At 40.3% G+C, this 24,725-nt stretch overlaps 1 protein-coding gene across 1 annotated transcript; it reads left to right on the top strand.

Annotated features, from left to right (window-relative positions):
* Positions 1-293: 293 nt before the first annotated feature.
* Positions 294-24,052, top strand: LOC122832713 (scavenger receptor cysteine-rich type 1 protein M130-like). Its single transcript, XM_044119741.1, has 9 exons — positions 294-572; positions 655-948; positions 10,252-10,560; positions 10,643-10,936; positions 12,950-13,258; positions 13,335-13,634; positions 21,630-21,998; positions 22,162-22,247; positions 22,324-24,052. The coding sequence occupies exons 2-9, from the start codon at positions 705-707 to the stop codon at positions 22,417-22,419; spliced, it is 2,007 nt and encodes a 668-aa protein (XP_043975676.1). The 5' UTR covers positions 294-572; positions 655-704; the 3' UTR covers positions 22,420-24,052.
* The last annotated feature ends 673 nt before the right edge of the window (positions 24,053-24,725 follow it).

Here is a 24,725-nt window from a genome sequence, read left to right as displayed (position 1 = left end):
CAACCAGTCTGTGATATATTCCAGTCTCTTTCTCATGCTGCCATCTTGTTTTCCACCTGGCCGATTAGAAAAATTCATAAATAAGCTTTCTCTATAAGCCAGGTCGCTGGTTGACGCTCATCTTCTCTTCCTCCACTGGCTCTGAGCTCCTCATTGATCAAGTTTCAGCATCATGTGCTCCATCAGACCTCCAGAGATGTTTCCATGTATCTAGAAAATAAAGATCTGAAAAATATTAAAACTTTTTCTTTCTGCATCCACAGACTCAGTCAGGCTGGTTCAAGGGACCAACCGGTGCTCAGGCAGACTGGAGGTGAAGACCGACCAGTCGTGGTCCTCAGTGTGTGAAAAAGACTTTGACCTGCAGGATGCAAAGGTGGTCTGCAGGGAGATTGGCTGTGGGCCTCCTCCAGTCCACCGGGGGGCGCTCTACGGAGAAGCAGAGGCTCCAGTGGGGAGCAGAGAGTTCCTGTGTGAAGGCAGTGAGTCTGCTCTGCTGAAATGCTGCAGAAGGAAGAGTTCAGGTAGAAACAGCTGCTCACCTGGTCAAGCTGTTGGACTCACCTGTTCAGGTAGAGGAGGATCTGCAGACCTGCTGCTGTTCACTGCTTCACTTCCTTCATTAATGAACTCTCTGTCTCTGCTCACATCAAGCACCCATCAGGTTGGTGGGAGAGGCCAGCCGATGTGCTGGGATACTGGAGATGTTACATCAAGAAAAGTGGAGACCAGTGGATGTTTCGTCTCATTACTGGAACATGAACTCAGTTGCTGTGGTTTGTGCTGAACTGGACTGTGGTTCTGCTGTTTCAGCAAGAAATTCAAAGGAAGATTCAGTGAGACCAGTTTGGTGGATCTGGTCTGACTGTTTTAAGTCAGGATCTGCATTAAATAACTGTTTACCTGATGATAAAAACAGTGATCAGAGCCATGAGTTCATCTGCTCAGGTAACTCTGAACTCTCATATTTATTTATTTTAAAATGTTTCTTCCATCAGGTTCCAGATGTCTGCAGAGAAACCGTCACCTTTAACTAAGAACCTGAAACCTTGAGGAGAGAGAAACTAAAACTGGTTTAAATATTACTGACAGAGTATAGATCTATCATAAAGGTGCTAGTAATCATATATAAACATGTAGTAACAATGGCAACCAGTCTGTGATGAGCTCTCGTCTTTTTCTCATGCATGCCATCTTATTTTCCACCTCAGATTAGATCCAGTTGTCTGTGTGTTTCCTCTGCGTTCCCAGGTCTGCTAGTTGAGCCACTCATCTTCCTCTCTTCCTCCACTGACGGGGTCTCCACAGGCAGAAAGCAGGGGTCTGAGCTCCTCATTGGCTCAAGTTTCAGCATCATGTGCTCCATCAGACCTCAGTATGAAGGCGGCTCCTTCCAGCTCATCTTCAGCACCTCTAACTACACTCAGAACCACACCCTGCCAGCTGTTAATCACTCCGCCCTCTTCCTGTTCTCTGCTGCTGGCCACGCCCACCAAGGAACCTACCGCTTACCACGTCTCGTTTCTTCTATAACTTCTCCTCTATGAGCCAGCCTCTCAACCTCACTGTCTCAGGCAAACTCATGGAGTCCATCAGGAAAAGTTCTGCTTCAGGTGAACCAGCAGCTGTCTGCCTCATTCATGAGGTCAGAGAGGAGGATTGATGATATTAATTTTCATGATCAGATCTACAGGCAGCATGAAAACAAGGATCTACATGATTATCTTCTAGCTGGACTCATCTAATGAAAGCTGATCCTGAATCTGTTTCATTCAGTTTCAGCCTCTCTCACTGCTTTGATCATCAGTGTGGTTGTCGTCCTGCTGGGTTTGCTGGGATCAGTCCTGGTCCTCTACTTTAAGGTACTGCATGTATCATGCATGATGTGTTCAGTTGGGAAAGTTCTTGCATTGAAGCTGAACCATCCTCTGTTTCCAGGCCAGGAAAAACCAGAAGTCTGGACCCGAAAACAACCATCATGATGAAGGATCCAGAGCTGAAGGCAGCTTAGAGGAGGAGATTGCAGTCTGAAGGAACCAGGAGAAAATGATCTTCATTTCACATCTACAGGAAGGAGCAGAGAGATGTTTCAGACTCCTGGAAATCTATCCGTCTATGTATCTATGATAAAATGTATCCGTGCTCCTGCAGCAGAAAGGAATATATATATATATATATATATATATATATATGTATATATAGATATATATATATATATATATATATATATATAGATATATATATATATATACTATATATATATATTATATATGAAGGAACACAAAACATTCATCAAAAAAATATAACAGAAAACCCACTAAATTAAAATCTGATCTTCATCAACCTTGCAAGGATAACATATGGTAGAATATTTAAAAGGTCATTCAGGCCCTGAACTCAGCTTGTGTCCTTGTCTTAGTGGGGTTATGAATTGTTGTGTGACAAATGCAATACAGTTGATACTAGCTTGTAATACTTTGTCACATCCAGTACCAACAAGTCTGAACCAGATGTGATCCATCCTAGTAGTGAAGTGCATGCACAATGCATAGTGGACCCATGGCTTCAAGACCATGGATTTGTAAAGGAGATACAAACTCTCTGTGTGAATAATGAGGTTCTGGTGACTGGCAGACCAAGTACATGTAGCAACAAAGAAAAAGAAAACATGCAGACACTCTTGACCAATGTCGTAAAAACTGGTGGACTGTAGAGTGGTGAGATCTTTCCAGGTATACGCAGAAAATGAATCATAAAGGCCTGAGAGGCATAAGTAATCTTGCATTTTGATTTACTGTTGATTAAAAACATAAATATTCTTGCATTTTATCTACTGATTATGAAATTTTTGTGTGTTTTATTAATGATTATAAAATAAGGATTTTTGTACTTTGATTTACTGATGATTATACAAAGAGTTGATGTAATAAAGAGCAGATTAAGAAATGAACACAATGAATGAATGGTGAATAGAATTAACCTCAGATGATTATTATAAGATGTTATGTTTGAATAAAAATAGAAAGTTGATTATGTTGAATGATTTATGATAATCTACAGAATTGTAACTGAAGTAATGATACATTGTGAAGCGAAGTGAAATGTTTTTCACAGACTGTGTTGTAACTAGAGCAGATGTCAAAGCTGAGCTGAGCGGGAAGGCAGTGGAGTTCCACAGAGAAACTAAGATGTTTTCTTCATAACTAGATTGGGGAAGTAAGCCAGATGGTCAGTCTGCAGGCAGCAGAAAAGGAGAAGTAAGACGTTAAAGGCATTGACTACTGTGTGTAAGCCAGATGTGTCTGGCTTCTACGTTTAGGTAGATACTCTGACAATACGCTTATACGCATTGTCAGAGTATACACCCATCTCTGTAGCACACTTATTCAGACACAGATAGGCTGCTTGTCCTTGGTGAAATTCAGAATTTTTGTGGTTTCCGCAGTCTAGAACTTCACAGGTGGTAAGTCTAACCGTAATCTGAGTGTTTTCAGAATAAAGAATAACCATGTATCTATATTTGGGGCCTTCTTCAGCTAAATTAGAGACACACGGGGGTTATCAATTCATCTGGGGGCTTTGGGGCTTTTATTTGTATGACATTAACACCAACAGGGTGGTCATCAGCTCTATTTTCATGAATTATTTTGTTCCATCTGACTTTGTTCAGTAGAGACCCTAGTGCTGGGAGGAGACTCATAGCTAGTTCTGGGTGGGAAGAGCCATATAAGTCATTGAGAGCAGAACATATCAAAATACAAACGCTAGGATCTTTAATTCCAGGGAACGTGGAGTTAGGATGTTTAGGACCTATGGTGTAGCCATTTTGAGTTATTTTAGGTACGGTCGTTAAGGCACCACAGAGAACTGTCATCTCCTCAGGGATTGATTTCAGGGAAACCTTTTGTACTGACCTTGGTTTTTTAAGTTTAACTGAGATGTTGTGGTCTGGCTGAGACGTGTCATGAGGGGATGTGGCTGTGGTGTTCTTACTCTTAGCAGATACAGGTGGGTCGGTCGTTACAGGTGATCCTATCTTAGTGAAGCCTGGGTTGACAGTTGGGATGAGGCTGACAGTTCTGGTCCTTCTTGGGTTGATTCTAATGAGGGCAGCTGACAGGGTCAGAAGAATAATAGCACATGTGAAGATTAGACACAGCAGTGTGTTATCTACTAGTTCAGTGAGTGGGCGGTCAGGCCATGATGGAGGAACAGGTTGTTGTCCAGGTCTGGGGTTAAACCCAATGAGCCTTTGGACAACAGTGTCTATTCTTTCAGGAAACCAATGTCTGTCAACATCTTCTTCCTCGTCCTCAGGGTCGCTGTCATCTGCCCCTGGGTCGGGTGTCAGGGCCCTCACAATGACATCCGGTGTCAAGTCTAAGTCAGTCATGCTGCCTCAGCTAGATCCTTATCTACTGAGTGGGCCGATCGGTGGTGATGCCTATTATTTCAGGTCAACACTGGTGGTTCTCTAGGTAGAACCCTCTGTCCTGGTCTGGTCAGGTGTGGGTGGGGAGCCCAGGAACTTCTTGCAGTGGCTGGCAGGAATCCACGTGGTCCGCTCAGCAACCTTCACCATGGTGTGGGTCGCCAGCAACACCTGGAAAGGTGCTGTCCACTGGGGGGAACGCCAGTTTTTCCTTCTGAAATTTTTTATAAACACAAAATCTCCAGGTTGTATGTCATGCAATATTTTTGTAGCCGGGGCAGGTAGGCCTCCTTGGGCCTGCGACCAGATCCTTCTCATCTGATCTGTTAGAGAAAGATTATGTTTCTGACGGCATTGCACGTCCATTAAAAAGCAAGGCTAATGGTAATGCTTGTACCCAGTTTAACTTTGTTTCCTCACATAACTTTATTAGTTTGTTATTGAGCGATCCATTGTCTCGCTCAACAGCACCACCACTCTGTGGATGGTAACTGCCGTGTTTCGTCACGTCCAGTTGTAATATTCTGAAATTTGTTCTAAGATTTTTGCTGTAAACTGTGGACCATTGTCACTAGATATGTTCTTGGGAATACCCCATCGTGGTAACACCTCCCTTATGAAACACTTTGCCACTGTGGATGCATCAGCATGTTTGGAAGGGAATGCTTCAACCCATTTAGAGAACATGTCAACCATGACTTAACATTTTTTCCTTCTGCCGGTGTTAATTAAATGTAGTCAATCATCAGATGTATAAATGGGGCTTCAGTTTGTTGGTCTGCTCCTTTTCCTGTTAATTTTTGGCTTTTTGCTACGTTATTTTGTGCACATATGAGACAGTTATTACAGTATTCAGCCGCATATTTTGAAAAATTATGGGTGTACCAATTTCTGTCCATTTCTCTCAGCATTCCTCCCTTTGATACATGATCTATAGAATGTGTCATAACAGAAAATGGACGGAAAAAATGAACAGGTAGACACGGATTACCATTGGGACCAATCCAAATGTCTTGTGGTGTGCAGGTGGCCCCCACATGATTTCCATTTAGACTTTTCATGTGGAGTAACAAGCTTCTGCATGTCCTGTAATGAGAGTGTGTTATCATCAGAGTCTGCAGAAAGGTTGGGGAGAGACAACTGCAGATACGCTGCGCAGTCTTCGCGGTGTAGTCAGCGACAGCATTTCCTGTTGAAACCACATCCTTACCACAAGTGTGAGCAGCACACATCATCACTGCTATGCGAGCAGGGAGAGTGATGGCTTCTAAAAGGTCATAAACAATGTTATGATGCAGGATAGGTTTTCCATCAGATTTCAGGAAATTCTTATGTTTCCATAAGGACCCAAAATCGAACGTAACACCGTATTTGTAGTGGGAATCGATGTACAGATTAACAGACTTTTTATTTTTATTTTTGGAGAGAATGCATGCACATGTTAGAGCAATGAGTTCACAGCCCTGTGCTGAACAGACTGGAACAGCTTTAGCTTCAACCACCTCAGTTGATGTAACAACAGCATGACTGCTCAGAATAGCACCAGAGTTTGGATCTCTGGAGGAACTACCATCCACAAAGAGCGTCCATATATATATATAGATATATATCTATAGATATATATCTATATATATATAAATTTATTCCTTTAGGCTCTGAAGGCCATGGTGGAGGCCAAATATGAGTCTGCTAAGGAGCACGCCTTACATCAGATATGTGGACATCCATCAACATGGATGCCTACCTAGGTCCAGCGCTACCTGTCAGTGGCAAACATAAGCAGGCTGGAGAACTCCCTGGAATACTGGGCTAATCATCAGTCACTGTACCCCAATCTGTACAAACTTGCACTTATTTATTTATGCAGCCCGGCATCATGTGTGCCATGTGAGCGTGTCTTTCAAAGGCTCAAAGGCTGAAGTAGTGTCAAAAAAGAGAAAAATTTGAAACCTAAAACTGTGGAGAAATTGTTGTTTCTTAATAAAATGAATGAAATCATCAAGTTACAAGCATTAGCCTATTCTACTACCCCTCCCTAGTTCCACAAGCACTTTCACTGTCCTCTGCCTGATTAAACTTTTGCCATTTTTCTAGAGTCACCGAAAAACATTATTACACAACTTGCCATATCACATGACACTACTATTTTGGGAGTAATTACACACAGAGAATACTTTCAAACAATATTTTATTATACACATTTGTGTATACATAATTTATGTGGAGAAATTATTTCGTCCTTCACCTTTTGTGAAGTCATTCCCAAGAGCCATAATAGACAAAAATTCAACGCATCACATGTGTTAAGATACAGCTGGCTGTGATTATACACCTGGCCAGTAGGTGGTTTTGTGTGCACATGAAGCCTCAAGAAATTAACCCTTTCTCAAACCATTTGGCTCAAGTGGTACAATGCCTCATGAGGCTTCATCTCACCATCACTAGTTGCCAAGCTGAACTGGGGAAGATAAATTACAGCCACATCCCAGTAACAGGAGACTTCAGGCAGCTTCTAAATTTAAACAATTTGAATTAACCAACTAAAATTGCGTTCTTGTACAGAAGGAGAAACATTACTTACTGATTTCAGTATTTTGAGTTTGACCACTGCAAGTTAACCAAGTAAACGTCCCACTGAAGTGTGACCAAATGCAGGCATGAAGAGAACAGGTCAGAGAGTCTGCCTTTATGCTCACACCCACTGAGGTAATTAGGTGCCAGGTGTCCTCCATACTGGGGCATCCTTCATCCTGCTACAAAACCAATTGATCAAAAACTTACAAAGCAAGGACAAAAGTCCACTCTGAACCATGACTTAATTTTGAGAAAGCAGCAGAAGATGAGTTTACATATACCTGACATGGCGCACATTTAAATCAGATAATGTCACAAAGATGTTAGAGGACATCCAGACTGGACTGGACTGTTCTAGAGTAAAATAATTAAAAGAAAAAATGTTAGGGGTTCAAACTCATGCCCACTCATAACCCATGTAGCCCACAACAAACCCAAGTGGGGCCCATCCATGCATGCTGGCTGGGTATGAGTAATATATTATATAAGCTGCTTCCACCGCGACCCGACTCTGGATAAGCAGAAGAAGATGGACGGATGCATGGATGGATGAAATATAAGTATTTTGTTTTGAATCTTATCCAATTACTAAAAATGTTTACACTTTATCCTTTAAAACTTGAATGCTTTGAAACAAGAAATAGTCTCTCAACTATTTTCATGAATCAGCAAGCTGGGAACTTACTTCCTCTTTTTCCAGGAAACCTGCTCTTCCTGTTTCATGACTCTCTCTGTCTGACTGTGATTTCTTAAGATTAGATGGAAAAACATAAATAGAATTGAAGCAAAGTTTGCAGGAGAAAAAAACAAACACAACCAGATTGATTTTATTCATGTTTAAGTCTACTGTTGGGCCTACATGTCACTTGTGTGATTAATTTTAAAGGCAAATTTATTTATTATTACTGTGTAACTAATTATCATTTTCTTTTTTCTGCACATGCAGAACAAAGCCTGAACTAAACACAGGAACAACAGAGACTGGTGACACACCTGAATCCCAGTAGGCCCAGTATGAACCCATCTTCATTATCGGATCATAGGAAGGAGGCGTTGTCTCTGAAAGCAGCCAAAGACCTGAACTGTGACGTTCAGGAAACAGCAGATAAAAAAGCTTAAAGTAGGAAGTCTTCAGAGTCTGGAGCCTCATCCTGATCACATCAAGAGACGAAGCTTCACTCCACATCCAGAGGAAACATGGACCAAACAGCTCTGATGCTGCTTCTGTGTCTCTGCAGCTCAGGTAGGACTCCACTTTCAAACAAAAAAAAATATTCACCAGAGTTCAAATTAAAAATGTTACAATGATACAAACATAAAACTGGAAACTGTTTCTAGTCTCAGATCAGAGCGCTGCTACACAGTTAGTGATGTTTATATTGTCTACTTGCTTGCTGCTAATTGTTGGTAAAATTGTGTTTTATTGTGTTTTTGTAAATATGTAAAAATCTTATGCTAAATAATCTGATGATTGATTGATAAGGAGAAGCTGCAGAAACTCTGCAGCAGCTGAATCTGCACAGGTGTAAAAAGCCACATAAAATGGCTCCTTCTGCATGAATTCTCTCATCTTCCTCTTGGCTCCACAGGTTGAGGTTCAGGCCTAGTTTGCTGGCCAACCAAGCCCAGCAGTACCACGGTCATTGTGTTGGTGAAACCGGCTTGGTTGTGTTGGTGAGCTTCTGAGCTCCGTCTGACGTGGGAGTGTCAGGCGCTGTGCTGCAGATTAGAATCAATCAATCAATCGATCAGTTTATTTTGTAAAGCACATTTCAGCACCAAGGCGGTTCAAAGAGCTTTACGTCATAAAAACACAAAAAGTCCTAAAGACACCACACAGTAAACCAGTAAACAGTACATTTTGTCAAAGTGTCGTTACACATCAAAATGTTGTTCAGTGTTTCATTTATTATGTTTCAACAGCAAATCTGACCAGCTGGGATTTTAGTCCAGATTAAAGGAACTCAGTGTTTCGGTTGTTTTGCAGAGTTAATTGTTGAAACAGCTTTTCAATAATTTAGCTGATGAATGAAAGGTTGGAGATCGGCCTGTAATTCTGCAGTAATTATTAGTTTTTTATATCAGTGGTTTGAAAACTGCTGGGGGAAAACACCTGATGAGAAAAGAGTTTACTATTAGAATCAGATCAGATGATGACAGGCAGAACTGAAGTTGTGGATGTTATTATCTTTGGGCATAACATGGATATTAGATTCTGTGTGGCAGTGAATGTTGACCCTCTAATATTTTTAATTTTCTCTGCAGCATATTTTGCAAATTCATTGCAGGTCAGGTTGTTTGTCTGTAAATCAACTGTGAATCATTGTTCATGTTTCTGTTTATAATTTCTGCAAAGAATGTTTCCTTTGCATGTTTTAGTGTAGAGTAATAGCTTCACAGTCTTCCTTAATAGATTTCATAATAAACAAATTTGAGTTTTCCTACATTTACATTCGGCCCTACAGCAAAATTGTCTTGCAGATTTAACTGTTGATGGAGGTTTCCACACGACCTTCACTTTTTTAAGGCAATGAAATCAATGACATCTGAAATTTTACGATGGAAGTTATCTACCAGCTCATCTACAAGGTTTGATGAGCTGCTCTGCTTCTGGTTGCTCTGCATTCAGAATCAGAATCAGAACCAGAATCTTCTGGATTTAACAACTTTTTACACAAAAACAATAAATTTGACTTTGGTTGGTTTCAGTAAAGAAATAAAATATAAAGGAGTAGAAAAGGTGAATAATAAGAAACATTTCAGGTCTTACTACAGAGCGTAAATGACATTAAAGTTTGGGCTTTGACTAGGCCATTCCAACATAAAGATGGTTAGATCAGAACCATCCATGATAGCTCTGCCTCTAACAGGAGGAAAAATCAAGAGAAGATAAAATAAACATGATCAACAGGATCCTGTCAACACATCCTAAATCTGTCTTTGCTTTTTGTAACCCAACATGTAAATGTTGTTTCTTCCAGCGCTGTCTGATGAACTCAGACTGGCACCTGGAAGAGACTGGTTGGCAGACTGGAAGAAGGATCTGGAGATGAGAACCAGTGAATGATTGGAACTGTCCACAGTTACATCAGCAGCTGGAGCTTGCAGACAGCTCACTGTGGATTTGCTTTGAAATAGATAACGATAATAGAGATCGTCTGTTCAGGTGATTTCATATCCTGTCCATTGTTAAAAGATGAAGATAGTTTTCCATTATTCTGTGATTAAATCTGTTGCATCCACAGACTCAGTCAGGCTGGTTCAAGGGACCAACCGGTGCTCAGGCAGACTGGAGGTGAAGACCAACCAGTCGTGGTCCTCAGTGTGTGAAAAAGACTTTGACCTGAAGGATGCAGAGGTGGTCTGCAGGGAGATTGGCTGTGGGCCTCCTTCAGTCCTCCAGGGGGCGCTCTATGGAGAAGCAGAGGCTCCAGTGGGGAGCAGAGAGTTTCTGTGTGAAGGCAGTGAGTCTGCTCTGCTGAACTGCAGCAGCAGGAAGAGTTCAGGTAGAAACAGCTGCTCACCTGGTCAAGCTGTTGGACTCACCTGTTCAGGTAGAGGAGGATCTGCAGACCTGCTGCTGTTCACTGCTTCACTTCCTTCATTAATGAACTCTCTGTCTCTGCTCACATCAAGACAACTTCAGGTTGGTGGGAGAGGCCAGCCGATGTGCTGGGAGACTGGAGATGTTACATCAAAAAGAGTGGAGACCAGTGGATGCTTGGAATCGTTACTGGAACATGAACTCAGCTGCTGCAGTTTGTGCTGAACTGGACTGTGGTTCTGCTGTTTCAGCAAGAAATTCAAAGGAAGCTTCATACAGACCAGTTTGGTGGATCAGTTTTGACTGTTTTCAGTCAGTATCTGGAATAAAGAACTGTGTACCTTATGATAGAAACAGTTATCAGAGCTTTGACTTCATCTGCTCAGGTAACTCTGAACTCTCATATTTATTTCTTTTAAAATGTTTCTTCCATCAGGTTCCAGATGTCTGCAGAGAAACCGTCACCTTTAACTAAGAACCTGAAACATTGAGGAAAGGGAAACTAAAATAATTTAAATATCCAGATAAAGTTTTCAGTTTAGCCCACATAGATGAACAAAATCTCATCATTTTAATAACTTTTAATCTCTGCTGCTTTGAAGTCGATGCATCAAAATCCCAGGAGGAGTTCAAGGAAATCAGACATTTTCAAAACCTGAAAATTAACAGAAAATTAACTTTTGATCCAAAATGGTGGATTTCCTGTTTTTACTGAAAATAGCAGGAAAACCTTTTGTTTGTTATGGTTGTTGGCCTGGATGAACTAGGGGGCGCTGTTGAGTCATTTTGCCAAATTAATTTTTAATTCAACTGAAATACAAAAAATTTAAGGTTGTAAGTTTTCATTACATTTAGTGAGTTTATTAACATGTTTATGTCCCAAAAATATGATAAATTCTGCTAAAATAAAAATAAATTATAAAATTCCAGGTACAGTCGGTTTCACTTCACCTTTGATGCTCTGAGTTTCTCTAGTTTGGTTTTCTTGGCATTTATTTCTGTTAAACTCAGAGATGGTTCTATGAGAATCTAGAAAAATAAAGTTCTGAAATATTTTAAACCTTTTTTCTTTCTGCATCCACAGACTCAGTCAGGCTGGTTCAAGGGACCAACCGGTGCTCAGGCAGACTGGAGGTGAAGACCAACCAGTCGTGGTCCTCAGTGTGTGAAAAAGACTTTGACCTGCAGGGTGCAAAGGTGGTCTGCAGGGAGATTGGCTGTGGGCCTCCTTTAGTCCTCCAGGGGGCGCTCTATGGAGAAGCAGAGGCTCCAGTGGGAAGCAGAGAGTTCCTGTGTGAAGGCAGTGAGTCTGCTCTGCTGAACTGCAGCAGCAGGAAGAGTTCAGGGAGAAACAGCTGCTCACCTGGTCAAGCTGTTGGACTCACCTGTTCAGGTAGAGGAGGATCTGCAGACCTGCTGCTGTTCACTGCTTCACTTCCTTCATTAATGAACTCTCTGTCTCTGCTCAGATCAAGACAACATCAGGTTGGTGGGAGAGGCCAGCCGATGTGCTGGGAGACTGGAGATGTTACATCTAAAAGAGTGGAGACCAGTGGATGTTTGGCTTCATGACTGGGACATGAACTCAGTTGCTGCAGTTTGTGCTGAACTGGACTGTGGTTCTGCTGTTTCAGCAAGAAAGTCATGGAAATTAAAAAAAAAACAAGTTTGGGAGATCAGGTCTGACTGTTTGCAGTCAGGATCTGCATTAAAGAACTGTTTACCTCTTGATGAAAACAGTCATCAGAGCCATGAGTTCATCTGCTCAGGTAACTCTGAACTCTCATATTTATTTCTTTTAAAATGTTTCTTCCATCAGGTTCCAGATGTCTGCAGAGAAACCGTCACCTTTAACTAAGAACCTGAAACCTTGAGGAGAGAGAAACTAAAGTAATTTAAATATCCAGATAAAGTTTTCAGTTTAGCCCACATAGATGAACAAAAACTCATCATTTTAATAACTTTTAATCTCTGCTGCTTTGAAGTCGATGCATCAAAATCCCAGGAGGAGTTCAAGGAAATCAGACATTTTCAAAACCTGAAAATTAACAGAAAATGAATTTTGATCCAAAATGGTGGATTTCCTGTTTTTACTGTAAATAGCAAGAAAACCTTTTGTTTGTTATGGTTGTTGGCCTGGATGAACTAGGGGGCGCTGTTGAGTCATTTTGCCAAATTTATTTTTAATTCAACTGAAATACAAAAAAATTCAGATTGTAAAGTTTGCTTTACATTTAGTGGATTTATTAACACGGTTTCACTTCACCTTTGATGCTCTGAGATTTTCTAGTTTGGTTTTCTTGGCCTTTATTTTTCTCAAACTCAGAGATGTTTCCATGTGGATCTAGAAAAATAAAGTTCTGAAATATTTTAAACCTTTATTCTTTCTACATCCACAGACTCAGTCAGGCTGGTTCAAGGGACCAACCGGTGCTCAGGCAGACTGGAGGTTAAGACCAACCAGTTGTGGTCCTCAGTGTGTGAAAAAGACTTTGACCTGAAGGATGCAGAGGTGGTCTGCAGGGAGATTGGCTGTGGGTCTCCTTCCGTCCTCCAGGGGGCGCTCTATGGAGAAGCAGAGGCTCCAGTGGGGAGCAGAGAGTTCCTGTGTGAAGGCAGTGAGTCTGCTCTGCTGAACTGCAGCAGCAGGAAGAGTTCAGGTAGAAACAGCTGCTCACCTGGTCAAGCTGTTGGACTCACCTGTTCAGGTAGAGGAGGATCTGCAGACCTGCTGCTGTTCACTGCTTCACTTCCTTCATTAATGAACTCTCTGTCTCTGCTCAGAACAAGACAACTTCAGGTTGGTGGGAGAGGCCAGCCGATGTGCTGGGAGACTGGAGATGAAACATCAAGAAGAGTGGAGACCAGTGGATGTTGGGTATCGTAACTGGGAGAAGAACTCAGCTGCTGCAGTTTGTGCTAAACTGGACTGTGGTTCTGCTGTTTCAGTACGAAAGTCACAGAAAGCTTCATACAGACCAGTTTGGAAGATCAGTTCTGACTGTTGGCAGTCAGGATCTGGATTTAAGAACTGCTTACCTCATGATGACAACAGTTATCAGAGCCATGAGTTCATCTGCTCAGGTAACTCTGAACTCCCATATTTATTTCTTTTAAAATGTTTCTTCCATCAGGTTCCAGATGTCTGCAGAGAAACCGTCACCTTTAACTAAGAACCTGAAACATTGAGGAGAGAGAAACTAAAATAATTTAAATATACAGATAAAGTTTTCAGTTTAGCCCACATAGATGAACAAAATCTCATCATTTTAATAACTTTTAATCTCTGCTGCTTTGAAGTCGATGCATCAAAATCCCAGGAGGAGTTCAAGGAAATCAGACATTTTCAAAAACTGAAAATTAACAGAAAATGACTTTTTATCAAAAATGGTGGATTTCCTGTTTTTAGTGAAAATAGCAGTAAAACCTTTTGTTTGTTATGGTTGATGGCCTGGATGAACTAGGGGGCGCTGTTGATTCATTTTGCCAAATTTATTATTTATTCAACTGAAATACAAAAAAATTCAGATTATAAAGTTTGCTTTACATTTAGTGGATTTATTAACATGTTTATCTCCCAAAAATATGATAAATTCATCAGAAATAAAAATTAATAATAAATTCCAGGTACAGTCGGTTTCAATTCACCTTTGATGCTCTGAGATTTTCTAGTTTGGTTTTCTTGGGCTTTATTTTTATCAAACTCAGAGATGTTTCCATGTGGATCTAGAAAAATAAAGATCTGAAATATTTTAAACCTTTTTTGTTTTTGCATCCACAGACTCAGTCAGGCTGGTTCAAGGGACCAACCGGTGCTCAGGCAGACTGGAGGTGAAGACCAACCAGTCGTGGTCCTCAGTGTGTGAAAAAGACTTTGACCTGCAGGATGCAAAGGTGGTCTGCAGGGAGATTGGCTGTGGGCCTCCTTCAGTCCTCCAGGGGGCGCTCTATGGAGAAGCAGAGGCTCCAGTGGGGAGCAGAGAGTTCCTGTGTGAAGGCAGTGAGTCTGCTCTGCTGAACTGCAGCAGCAGGAAGAGTTCAGGTAGAAACAGCTGCTCACCTGGTCAAGCTGTTGGACTCACCTGTTCAGGTAGAGGAGGATCTGCAGACCTGCTGCTGTTCACTGCTTCACTTCCTTCATTAATGAACTCTCTGTCTCTGCTCAGATCAAGACATCAGGTTGGTGGGAGAGGCCAGCCGATGTGCTGGGAGACTGGAGATGAAACATCAAAAAGAGTGGAGACCAGTGGATGTTTGGTATCATTACTGGAACATGAACTCAGTTGCTGCAGTTTGTGCTGAACTGGACTGTGGTTCTGCTGTTTCAGCAAGAAATTCAAAGGAAGCTTCAGAGAGACCAGTTTGGAGGATCTGGTCTGACTGTTTGCAGTCAGGATCTGCATTAAAGAACTGTTTACCTGATGATGGAAACAGTGATCGGAGCCATGAGTTGATCTGCTCAGGTAACTCTGAACTCTCATATTTATTTCTTTTAAAATGTTTCTTCCATCAGGTTCCAGATGTCTGCAGAGAAACCGTCACCTTTAACTAAGAACCTGAAACCTTGAGGAGAGAGAAACTAAAATAATTTAAATATCCAGATAAAGTTTTCAGTTTAGCCCACATAGATGAACAAAAACTCATCATTTTAACAACTTTTAATCTCTGCTGCTTTGAAATCGATGCATCAAAATCCCAGGAGGAGTTCAAGAAAATCAGACATTTTCAAAATATCTGGGGAACATGGAAAATTAAAAAGGATGGGTTTCTGTAAAATATTTTATTCATTGAATAAATCTGATCACAGACAGGGCGTAGCCAGGTGAATGTCAGATTTCCATTTGATTTTCTTTCTGAAACCAACAACCAAGAAGGAAGATATTTATTGATAACAGGTAGAATAGATGGAGTCAGTATAACATTATGTAATGTAAACCTTCCACCTGGCAGTAACTTTTCATTTCATAAAAACTATTTGATTTAATGGGACAATAAGCTGGTATACTTATTTGTGGAGGAGTTTGGAATATAATACTTAATCCATAGCTGAATATAATCTCATGTCACAATATGGTGTTATAGATATCTGGAGGAGTTTATATCCAACAAGCCGTGATTATACTAATTTCTCTCATGAACATACAATAAACTCTAGAACAGATTATTTTACTTTTAAAAGAGATTGTCATAAGATTAGTAACTGAGAGAGAGGCAACATTGACCTCTCTGATCATAAACCCTATTATTAACTTTAAAATTAGAAGAGGACCCTAAAAGTACACAATGGAGATTAAATACGAGTAAACTGTATGACTGAATGACTTCCAATTTACAAAACTAATCAAATCTGACATAAAAACATTTCTAAAAGAAAACAATAATGGAGAGGTTAGTCCAGAAATAGTTTGGGATGCACTAAAAGCAGTTATTAGAGGTAAAAATTATATCTTTCTGTGTCCAAAGAAAGAGAGCAAACCAATTAAAACTATCAGAATTAAACATCAAAATTAAAAAGGTTGAGACAAAACATAAGAACTAAAACCAGAACATCATATAAAGCTTAAGTATTAAGAGATAAACTTAATGCAATGAATTTTCAAGAAAAATTAAAAAAATATATTTATACTAAACAAAGATTTTATGAATCGAGAGCCAAATTAGCAAAACTCTTTGGGAGAAAATTAAAAAACCATCAAGCAGAAAATACAATATATAAAATTAGGGACCCAAATTCTGAGAGGTGTTTATAAATAAAATGAAATCAAACAAGTTTTCCAAACTTATTGTAAACAATTATACACACAACCAAGCTTAGAAGATCGAATCAAATTAAACAATTCCTTGAACAACTTAACCTGCCTGTTCTGTTGTATGATCAAAATCAAAGATTAATATTGAATATCACAGAGCGGGATCTCTCTTGCACCATTACAAAGATTAAAACAAACAAATCTCCTGGTCCGGACGGATTTCCTTCCAAAAGCAATTTAAGTCGGAGTTATCACCATTCCTCCTTCTGAGTTTTAACACGGCTCTGAAAGAGGGTAAAATGTCACCAAGATGGAAACAAGCTACAGTATCTGTTATTACAAAAGAAGGAAAGGACCATCTGAGCTGCAGTTCCTACAGACCTATCTCTGTTCTTAATATTGATTATAAATTATTCACATCAATTCTCTCAAGCAGAAAACAGGAGATACTCCCAGAACTTATTCATACCGATCAGACTGGTTTTATCCCACAGAGACAAACCCATGATTATATCGGTCACACATTGCATATCCTGAACCACGTTCAAAATACCAAACACCAGCTGCAGTGATCAGCCTCGATGCTGTAAAAGCTTTTAATACAATAAGCTGGAACTTTCTATATAAAGAACTTGAGAAGTTTGGTTTCCACTCCACTTTTATTGAGTTAATCATGTCACTGTACACAAAACCGATTGCACTGATAAAAATAAGTGCAATTCCACGTTAATTACAATGTGGAATGAGACGAGGATGTGGACTCGCTACATTACTATTTGCCCTTTACATTGAATCATTTGCCCAACTAATAAGGCAAACTGACAATATCAAGAGTATAAACATTTCTGGTGAAGCACACAAGGTGGCGCTATATGCGGATGATGTGTTGCTTTACATAAGCGAACCAAACACATCGCTGCCTACATTATTTGACAGCTTGAGCAGCTTTGGTGAATTTGCAGGATATAAACTGAATGTGAAAAAATGCAGATATTCACATTTACTTAAAATCCACCAAATTCTTTGTGCACTGAACTAAAACTTAAATGGTACCAAACTGTATTGAAATACCTTGGGGTTCTGATCCCCAAAGATACAACCACTATAGTTAAGTGTAATTATGAAGATCTTCTGACCAATATTAGACTGGATATACAACGATGCACTGTCACACCCTTCATGAGTTTAACCCAAAGAATTGAATCTGTCAAAATGAACCTACTACCAAGATTCATTTTCTTGTTTCAATCCCTACAGGGAGAAATTACAAAAAGCATTTTATAGAGTGGGACACAATGCTTTCCAGATTTATATGACTCTGGAAAAAAGCTGATAATTAGATTTAAAACACTACAACTTTCAAAAGAAAAAGGGGGCATGAATGTACCGCATTTAAAGAACTACTTCTATTCTGCACAAATCAGGCCACTGATAAACCTTTTTAATAAAAACTACAACGCCCAATGGAAGGATATGGAATTGGCTCTATCTCCAGACATCCCCTTACAGGCAATTTATGGGAATAAAGATTTAGATGAGATTAAACTCAAAAATGTAAATCCTTAGATAAGATCCCAATTAAAGATCTGGTGTTATAAGATGGTGTGCTTATGATCCTGATTTTAAACCAAATCAAACAGATACAGGATTCTGTAACTGGACATCTTAAGGCATAACAGCACATTTCTCATTAATGGATAAAGGACAAATAAAAGACTTTCAAACACTTAAAATGAGTTATAACTTGGGAAGACAGAATTTTTATAAATACCTACAAGTACACCATTATCATAATCAGGAAATTATCAGACATATAGATGAGCAGGAACCAGAGCTTAAAGAAATATTAGCAGCATATTAGGCCAAATCCCAAAAAGGTATTATATCACGGTTATGTAAGGGACTTATGAGTAAAAAAACACATTCAACTTTATATGTGAAAACAAAATGGGAAAAGGAAAGTAAAATGAAAATCCCAGAAGAAAAACAGCTTTGTTACTGCATAGCAGTTTGGAGATGTACCAATTCATACTCATGGAGAGAATTTAACTGGAAATGCTTACATAAACTTTTTTATAACACTGAAACAGAAAATCTCTCATACCAAGGAGGAGCCTGAGTGCTGGAGGCAATGTGGAAACATAGAACCCAACCACTGGCATATATTTTGGGAGCGTACAATTATAAGACATTATTGTATAGAAATGCAAAAAAATATTGAAAATAAAAATACCTTTTAAATGTACTATTTTTATTCGAGGTGACACAGAATGCCTACCTGAAAAGGTAAACTATCTGTTTCAAATATTAATCACAGCCTGTAAACAAACTGTCACCAGACGCTGGCTCCTCCCTGAACCTCCCACTATAGAAGAATGGATAGAGTGGGTTAATGAAATCTATCAGATGTAGGCCTGTCACGATTGCAAATTTTGCTGAATGATTAATTGTCTCAAAAAACTATTGCGATAGACGATAGTATTGTTTGAAGACCTTTTTACACTGATTTAATGGAAATGACATAATAATGCATGTGATTTCCTGCCAAAGATAGATACACTTTATTTTAAAAAGAAAACCCAACACTGGAACTGATAAACAAAATAAACAAAACAACCAAAAATTGTCATGTTCTGTGTTTTCCTGTGTGTTTATTTCTAGTTTTCTGTGTGTCTGAGTCTCCGAGTTGTCCTGTCCCCCCTTGATTAGTCCCCAGGTGTGTCTCGTTCCCTGATTACCCTCTGTGTATTTAGTGTCACCTGTGTGTCTGTGTCTTCGTCAGGTCCTACGTCTAGGTAACGTCTCTTCACGTCTGTTGTCAGTCCACTCATATAACCTGTTGCTACCGGCGTTTGAGCCTGGAGCCAGCTCAGCCGTGCTGCCCGTGTTCGTGGACATTTTGGACTATTTTTGTCACCATTAAACCATCATTTAACCGTACCTGGGTCTCTAGCGTCTACCTCACCACCTCATACACCGCAAATCATGACAAAAATAAAAATAAAATTGATTCTCAGTCTCCATTAACAAAAATGTACTTGAATAAAAACGAAATAACATAAAGCCAAAGTGTAAATAAATACTGCATTCAACCAAAACAGTGCATATTATAAAGTCTGTTTACCATATTGCCCTTCAGTAATCATTAGATTTAAATAGAGAAGATGGGCACATCGACTACCTGATGCAATAGTTCACACTACACATTAGTTCACACCTACACTTTCCCCTTAAGACAATCTTAGAACTTTGATTGTACTAAGATCGTCTCTTGTGATCATCCTGTAGAGTGTGTTGTGTTACGGTAGATCGTTGTGGCGCTCTGATCTAAATCAGGGGTTTTCCCCGCTGGGAGTGTTAACACAGCCTGTTGAATGTGACAGGTAGCCAATCAGAATGCACAGATTCTCCTCCTGTTTCTGAGGGGAAATTACAGAGGGGAATCCCAAACAGCTGACACGAGCAACCCGAAGTCCAGCGGACATTGGAGATGATATGTGGAAACAACATTAATGTTTATAAAACATTTCGTGCAAAGAAAATAGAAATGACGAGGGGAGGAATTGGAGCGAAATCACTACGTTGATGAACCCGGTACGTCACATAAATAGGTTATAATGATTTTCATTCAGTCAGGACGTTTTGCTGACACTAGAGCCACATGAATTGCAGGTAGATTGTAGTAAAGCATTGATTAATGCCTGGTTTTAAAATGAGTTCACTGGACTTCTAGCCATTATGTTGTGCCCACTGTTGGACATCACACGGCACGACCGAACCCGATCGACCCGTTATACCTAGGATTTCTGTCGAATAATGTGTGATCTCAGATTTTGAAAATGGGCCGACAATCGACCGACAGCACTAAGATTGTGTAGTGTGCGCTGGACATTACACTAAGGAAATGAGGAAGGGAGGAGTCAGTGGAGAGCAACGGAGTTGAGTCTTTTTTCATTTAGTGTCATCAACAGAAATCCTTCAGGAAGTGTCCATTTACTACATAATTTAGTGAGTTACACACATGAAAGTAATGTCTCTCCAAAATAAAACCCCCATGTTCCATCTTTTTGTTTTGTTTTTGTAAATTGAAATGTAACTAAAATACATTTTGAATCTGATCACAGACTGAAATTGTGCTTTTGTAATCTCAAAACCTCAAAAATAAATTATGTAAAAAAAATTCCAGGTTCAGTCGGTTTCACTTCACCTTTGATGCTCTGAGATTTTCTAGTTTGGTTTTCTTGGCCTTTATGTTTATAAAACTCAGAGATGTTTAAATGTGGATCTAGAAAATTAAAGTTCTGAAATATTTTAAACCTTTTTTCTTTCTGCATCCACAGACTCAGTCAGGCTGGTTCAAGGGACCAACCGGTGCTCAGGCAGACTGGAGGTGAAGACCAACCAGTCGTGGTCCTCAGTGTGTGAAAAAGACTTTGACCTGCAGGATGCAAAGGTGGTCTGCAGGGAGATTGGCTGTGGGCCTCCTTCAGTCCTCCAGGGGGCGCTCTATGGAGAAGCAGAGGCTCCAGTGGGGAGCAGAGAGTTCCTGTGTGAAGGCAGTGAGTCTGCTCTGCTGAACTGCAGCAGCAGGAAGAGTTCAGGTAGAAACAGCTGCTCACCTGGTCAAGCTGTTGGACTCACCTGTTCAGGTAGAGGAGGATCTGCAGACCTGCTGCTGTTCACTGCTTCACTTCCTTCATTAATGAACTCTCTGTCTCTGCTCACATCAAGCGCCCATCAGGTTGGTGGGAGAGGCCAGCCGATGTGCTGGGAGACTGGAGATGTTACATCAAGAAGAGTGGAGACCAGTGGATGTTTTGTCTCGTTACTGGAACATGAACTCAGTTGCTGTAGTTTGTGCTGAACTGGACTGTGGTTCTGCTGTTTCAGCAAGAAATTCCAAGGAAGCTTCATACAGACCAGTTTGGAGGATCATTTCTAACTGTTTGCTTTCAGGATCTGCATTAAAGAACTGTTTACCTGATGATGAAAACAGTGCTCAGAGCCACGAGTTCATCTGCTCAGGTAACTCTGAACTCTCATATTTATTTATTTTAAATTGTTTCTTCCATCAGGTTCCAGATGTCTGCAGAGAAACCGTCACCTTTAACTAAGAACCTGAAACCTTGAGGGGAGAGAAACTAAAACTGGTTTAAATATTACTGACAAACTATAAATCTATCATAAAGGTGCTAGTAATCATGTATAAACATGCTAGTAACCATAGCAACCAGTCTGTGATGAGCTCCTGTCTCTTTCTCATGCATGCCATCTTGTTTTTCACCTCAGATTAGATCCAGTTGTCTCTGTGTTTCCTCTGCGTTCCCAGGTCTGCTGGTTGAGCCGCTCATCTTCCTCTCTTCCTCCACTGACGGGGTTTCCACAGGCAGAAAGCAGGGGTCTGAGCTCCTCATTGGCTCAAGTTTCAGCATCATGTGCTCCATCAGACCTCAGTATGAAGGCGGCTCCTTCCAGCTCATCTTCAGCACCTCTAACTACACTCAGAACCACACCCTGCCAGCTGTTAATCACTCCGCCCTCTTCCTGTTCTCTGCTGCTGGCCACGCCCACCAAGGAACCTACCGCTGCGTTTACCACGTCTACGTTTTCTTCTATAACTTCTCCTCTATGAGCCAGCCTCTCAACCTCACTGTCTCAGGCAAAGTCATGGAGTCCATCAGGAAAAGTTCTGCTTCAGGTGAACCAGCAGCTGTCTGCCTCATTCATGAGGTCAGAGAGGAGGATTGATGATATTAATGTTCATGATCAGATCTACAGGCAGCATGAAAACAAGGGTCTATATGATTAATTTCTAACTGGACTCATCTGATGAAAGCTGATCCTGAATCTGTTTCATTCAGTTTCAGTCTCTCTACCTGCTTTGATCATCAGTCTGGTTTTTGTCCTACTGGGTTTGCTGGGATCAGTCCTGGTCCTCTACTTTAAGGTACTGCATGTATCATGCATGATGTGTTCAGTTGGGAAAGTTCTTGCATTGAAGCTGAACCATCCTCTGTTTCCAGGCCAGGAGAAACCAGATGTCTGGACCAGAAAACATCCTCCTCCATGATGAAGGATCCAGAGCTGAAGGCAGCTTAGAGGAGGAGACTGCAGACTGAAGGAACCAGGAGAAAATGATCTTCATTTCACATCCACAGGAAGGAGCAGAGAGATGTTTCAGACTCCTAGAAATCTATTCGTCTATGTATCTATGATAAAATGTCTCTGTGCTCCTGCAGCAGGAAGGAAGTTCAACATTCAGAAATTTGTATCTGGACTAAACCTACTTAAATAAAACTTATACAAGAAGGGAACACAAAACATTTAACAAACAAAATATAACAGAAAATCCACTTCATCAAAATCTGATCTTCATCAACTTTGCAAGGAGGGCATATGATAGGATATTTGGGGTCAAAGGTCAGGTAGCCAATTCCATTCAGGTCCTGATCTCAGCTTGTGTCCTTGTCTTAGTTTGGGTTATGAATTGTTGTGAAAAATGTAATATAGTTCATTCTGGCTTGTAATACAATGTCCTGCCTGTAGGTGGTGTAGTCATCACTGCCATAATAACCCATCCAATACATCCAGTTCCTACAAGTCTGAACCAGATGTGATCCATCTTAGTAGTGAAGTGCATGTACAATGCATAGTGGACCCATGGCTTCGAGACCATGGCTTTGTAAAGGAGATACAAACTCTGTGTGAATAATGAGGTTCTGGTGACTCGCAGACCAAGTACATGCAGTAAAAAACATGCAGCAACAAACAAAAAGAAAACATGCAGACACTCTTGACCAATGTTGTGAAAACTGGTGAACTGTAGAGTGGTGAGATCTTTCCAGGTATATGCAGAAAATTATTCATAAAGGCCTGAGAGGCATAAGTAATCTTGCATTTTGATTTACTGTTGATTAAAAACATACATGTTCTTGTATTTTATCTACTAATTGATTATGAAAATTTTTTTGTGTGTTATATTAATGATTATAAAATAAGGATTTTTGTACTTTGATTTACTGATGATTATACAAAGAATTGATGTAATAAAGAGCAGATTAAGAAATGAACACAATGAATGAATGGTGAATAGAATTGACCTCAGATGATTATTATAAGATGTTATGTTTGAATAAAAATAGAAAGTTGTTTATGTTGAATGATTTATGATAATCTACAGAATTGTAACTGAAGTAATGATACATTGTGAGGCGAAGTGACATGTTTTTCACAGACTGTGTTGTAACTGGAGCAGATGTCAAAGCTGAGCTGAGCGGGAAGGCAGTGGAGTTCCACAGAGAAACTAAGATGTTTTCTTCATAACTAGATTGGGGAAGTAAGCCAGATGGTCAGTCTGCAGGCAGCAGAAAAGGAGAAGTAAGACGTTAAAGGCATTGACTACTGTGAGTAAGCCAGACGTGTCTGGCTTACGTTGTGTCTGCATACTCTGACAATACGTTTATACGTATTGTCAGAGTATGCACACACCCATCTCCATGTAGCACACTTATTATACAGACACAGATAGGCTGCTTGTCCTCTGTGAAATTCAGAATTTTTGTGGTTTCCGCAGTCTAGAACTTCACAGGTGGTAAGTCTAACCGTAATCTGAGTGTTTTCAGAATAAAGAATAACCATGTATCTATATTTGGGGCCTTCTTCAGCTAAGTTAGTGACACAGGGGGTTATCAATTCATCTGGGGGCCTTGGGGCTTTTATTTGTATGGCATTAACACCAACAGGGTGGTCATCAGCTCTATTTTCATGAATTATTTTGTTCCATCTGACTTTGTTCAGTACAGACCCTAGTGCTGGGAGGAGACTCATAGCTAGTTCTGGGTGGGAAGATCCATACAATTCATTGAGAATAGAACATATCAAAATACAAACGCTAGGATCTTTAATTCCAGGGAACGTGCAGTTAGGATGTTTAGGACCTATGATGTAGCCATTTTGAGTTATTTTAGGTACGGTGGTTAAGGCACCACAGAGAGCTGTCATCTCCTCAGGGATTGATTTCAGGGAAACCTTTTGTACTGACCTTGGTTTTTTAAGTTTAACTGAGATGTTGTGGTCTGGCTGAGACGTGTCATGAGGGGATGTGGCTGTGGTGTTCTTACTCTTAGCAGATACAGGTGGGTCAGTCGTTACAGGTGATCCTATCTTAGTGAAGCCTGGGTTGACAGTTGGGATGAGGCTGACGGTTCTGGTTCTTCTTGGGTTGATTCCAATGAGGGCAGCTGACAGGGTCAGAAGAATAATGGCACATGTGAAGATTAGACACAGCAGTGTATTATCTACTAGTTCAGTGAGTGGGCGGTCAGGCCATGATGGAGGAACAGGTTGTTGTCCAGGTCTGGGGTTAAACCCACTGAGACTTTGGACAACAGTGTCTATTCTTTCAGGAAACCAATGTCTGTCAACA

This window comes from Gambusia affinis, linkage group LG06 (assembly GCF_019740435.1).
Source record: "Gambusia affinis linkage group LG06, SWU_Gaff_1.0, whole genome shotgun sequence".
In the NCBI taxonomy this organism is placed as follows: Eukaryota; Metazoa; Chordata; class Actinopteri; order Cyprinodontiformes; family Poeciliidae; genus Gambusia; species Gambusia affinis.
The sequence above is the reverse complement of the archived record's forward strand: the minus strand, read 5'-3'. Positions and strand labels throughout refer to the sequence as shown.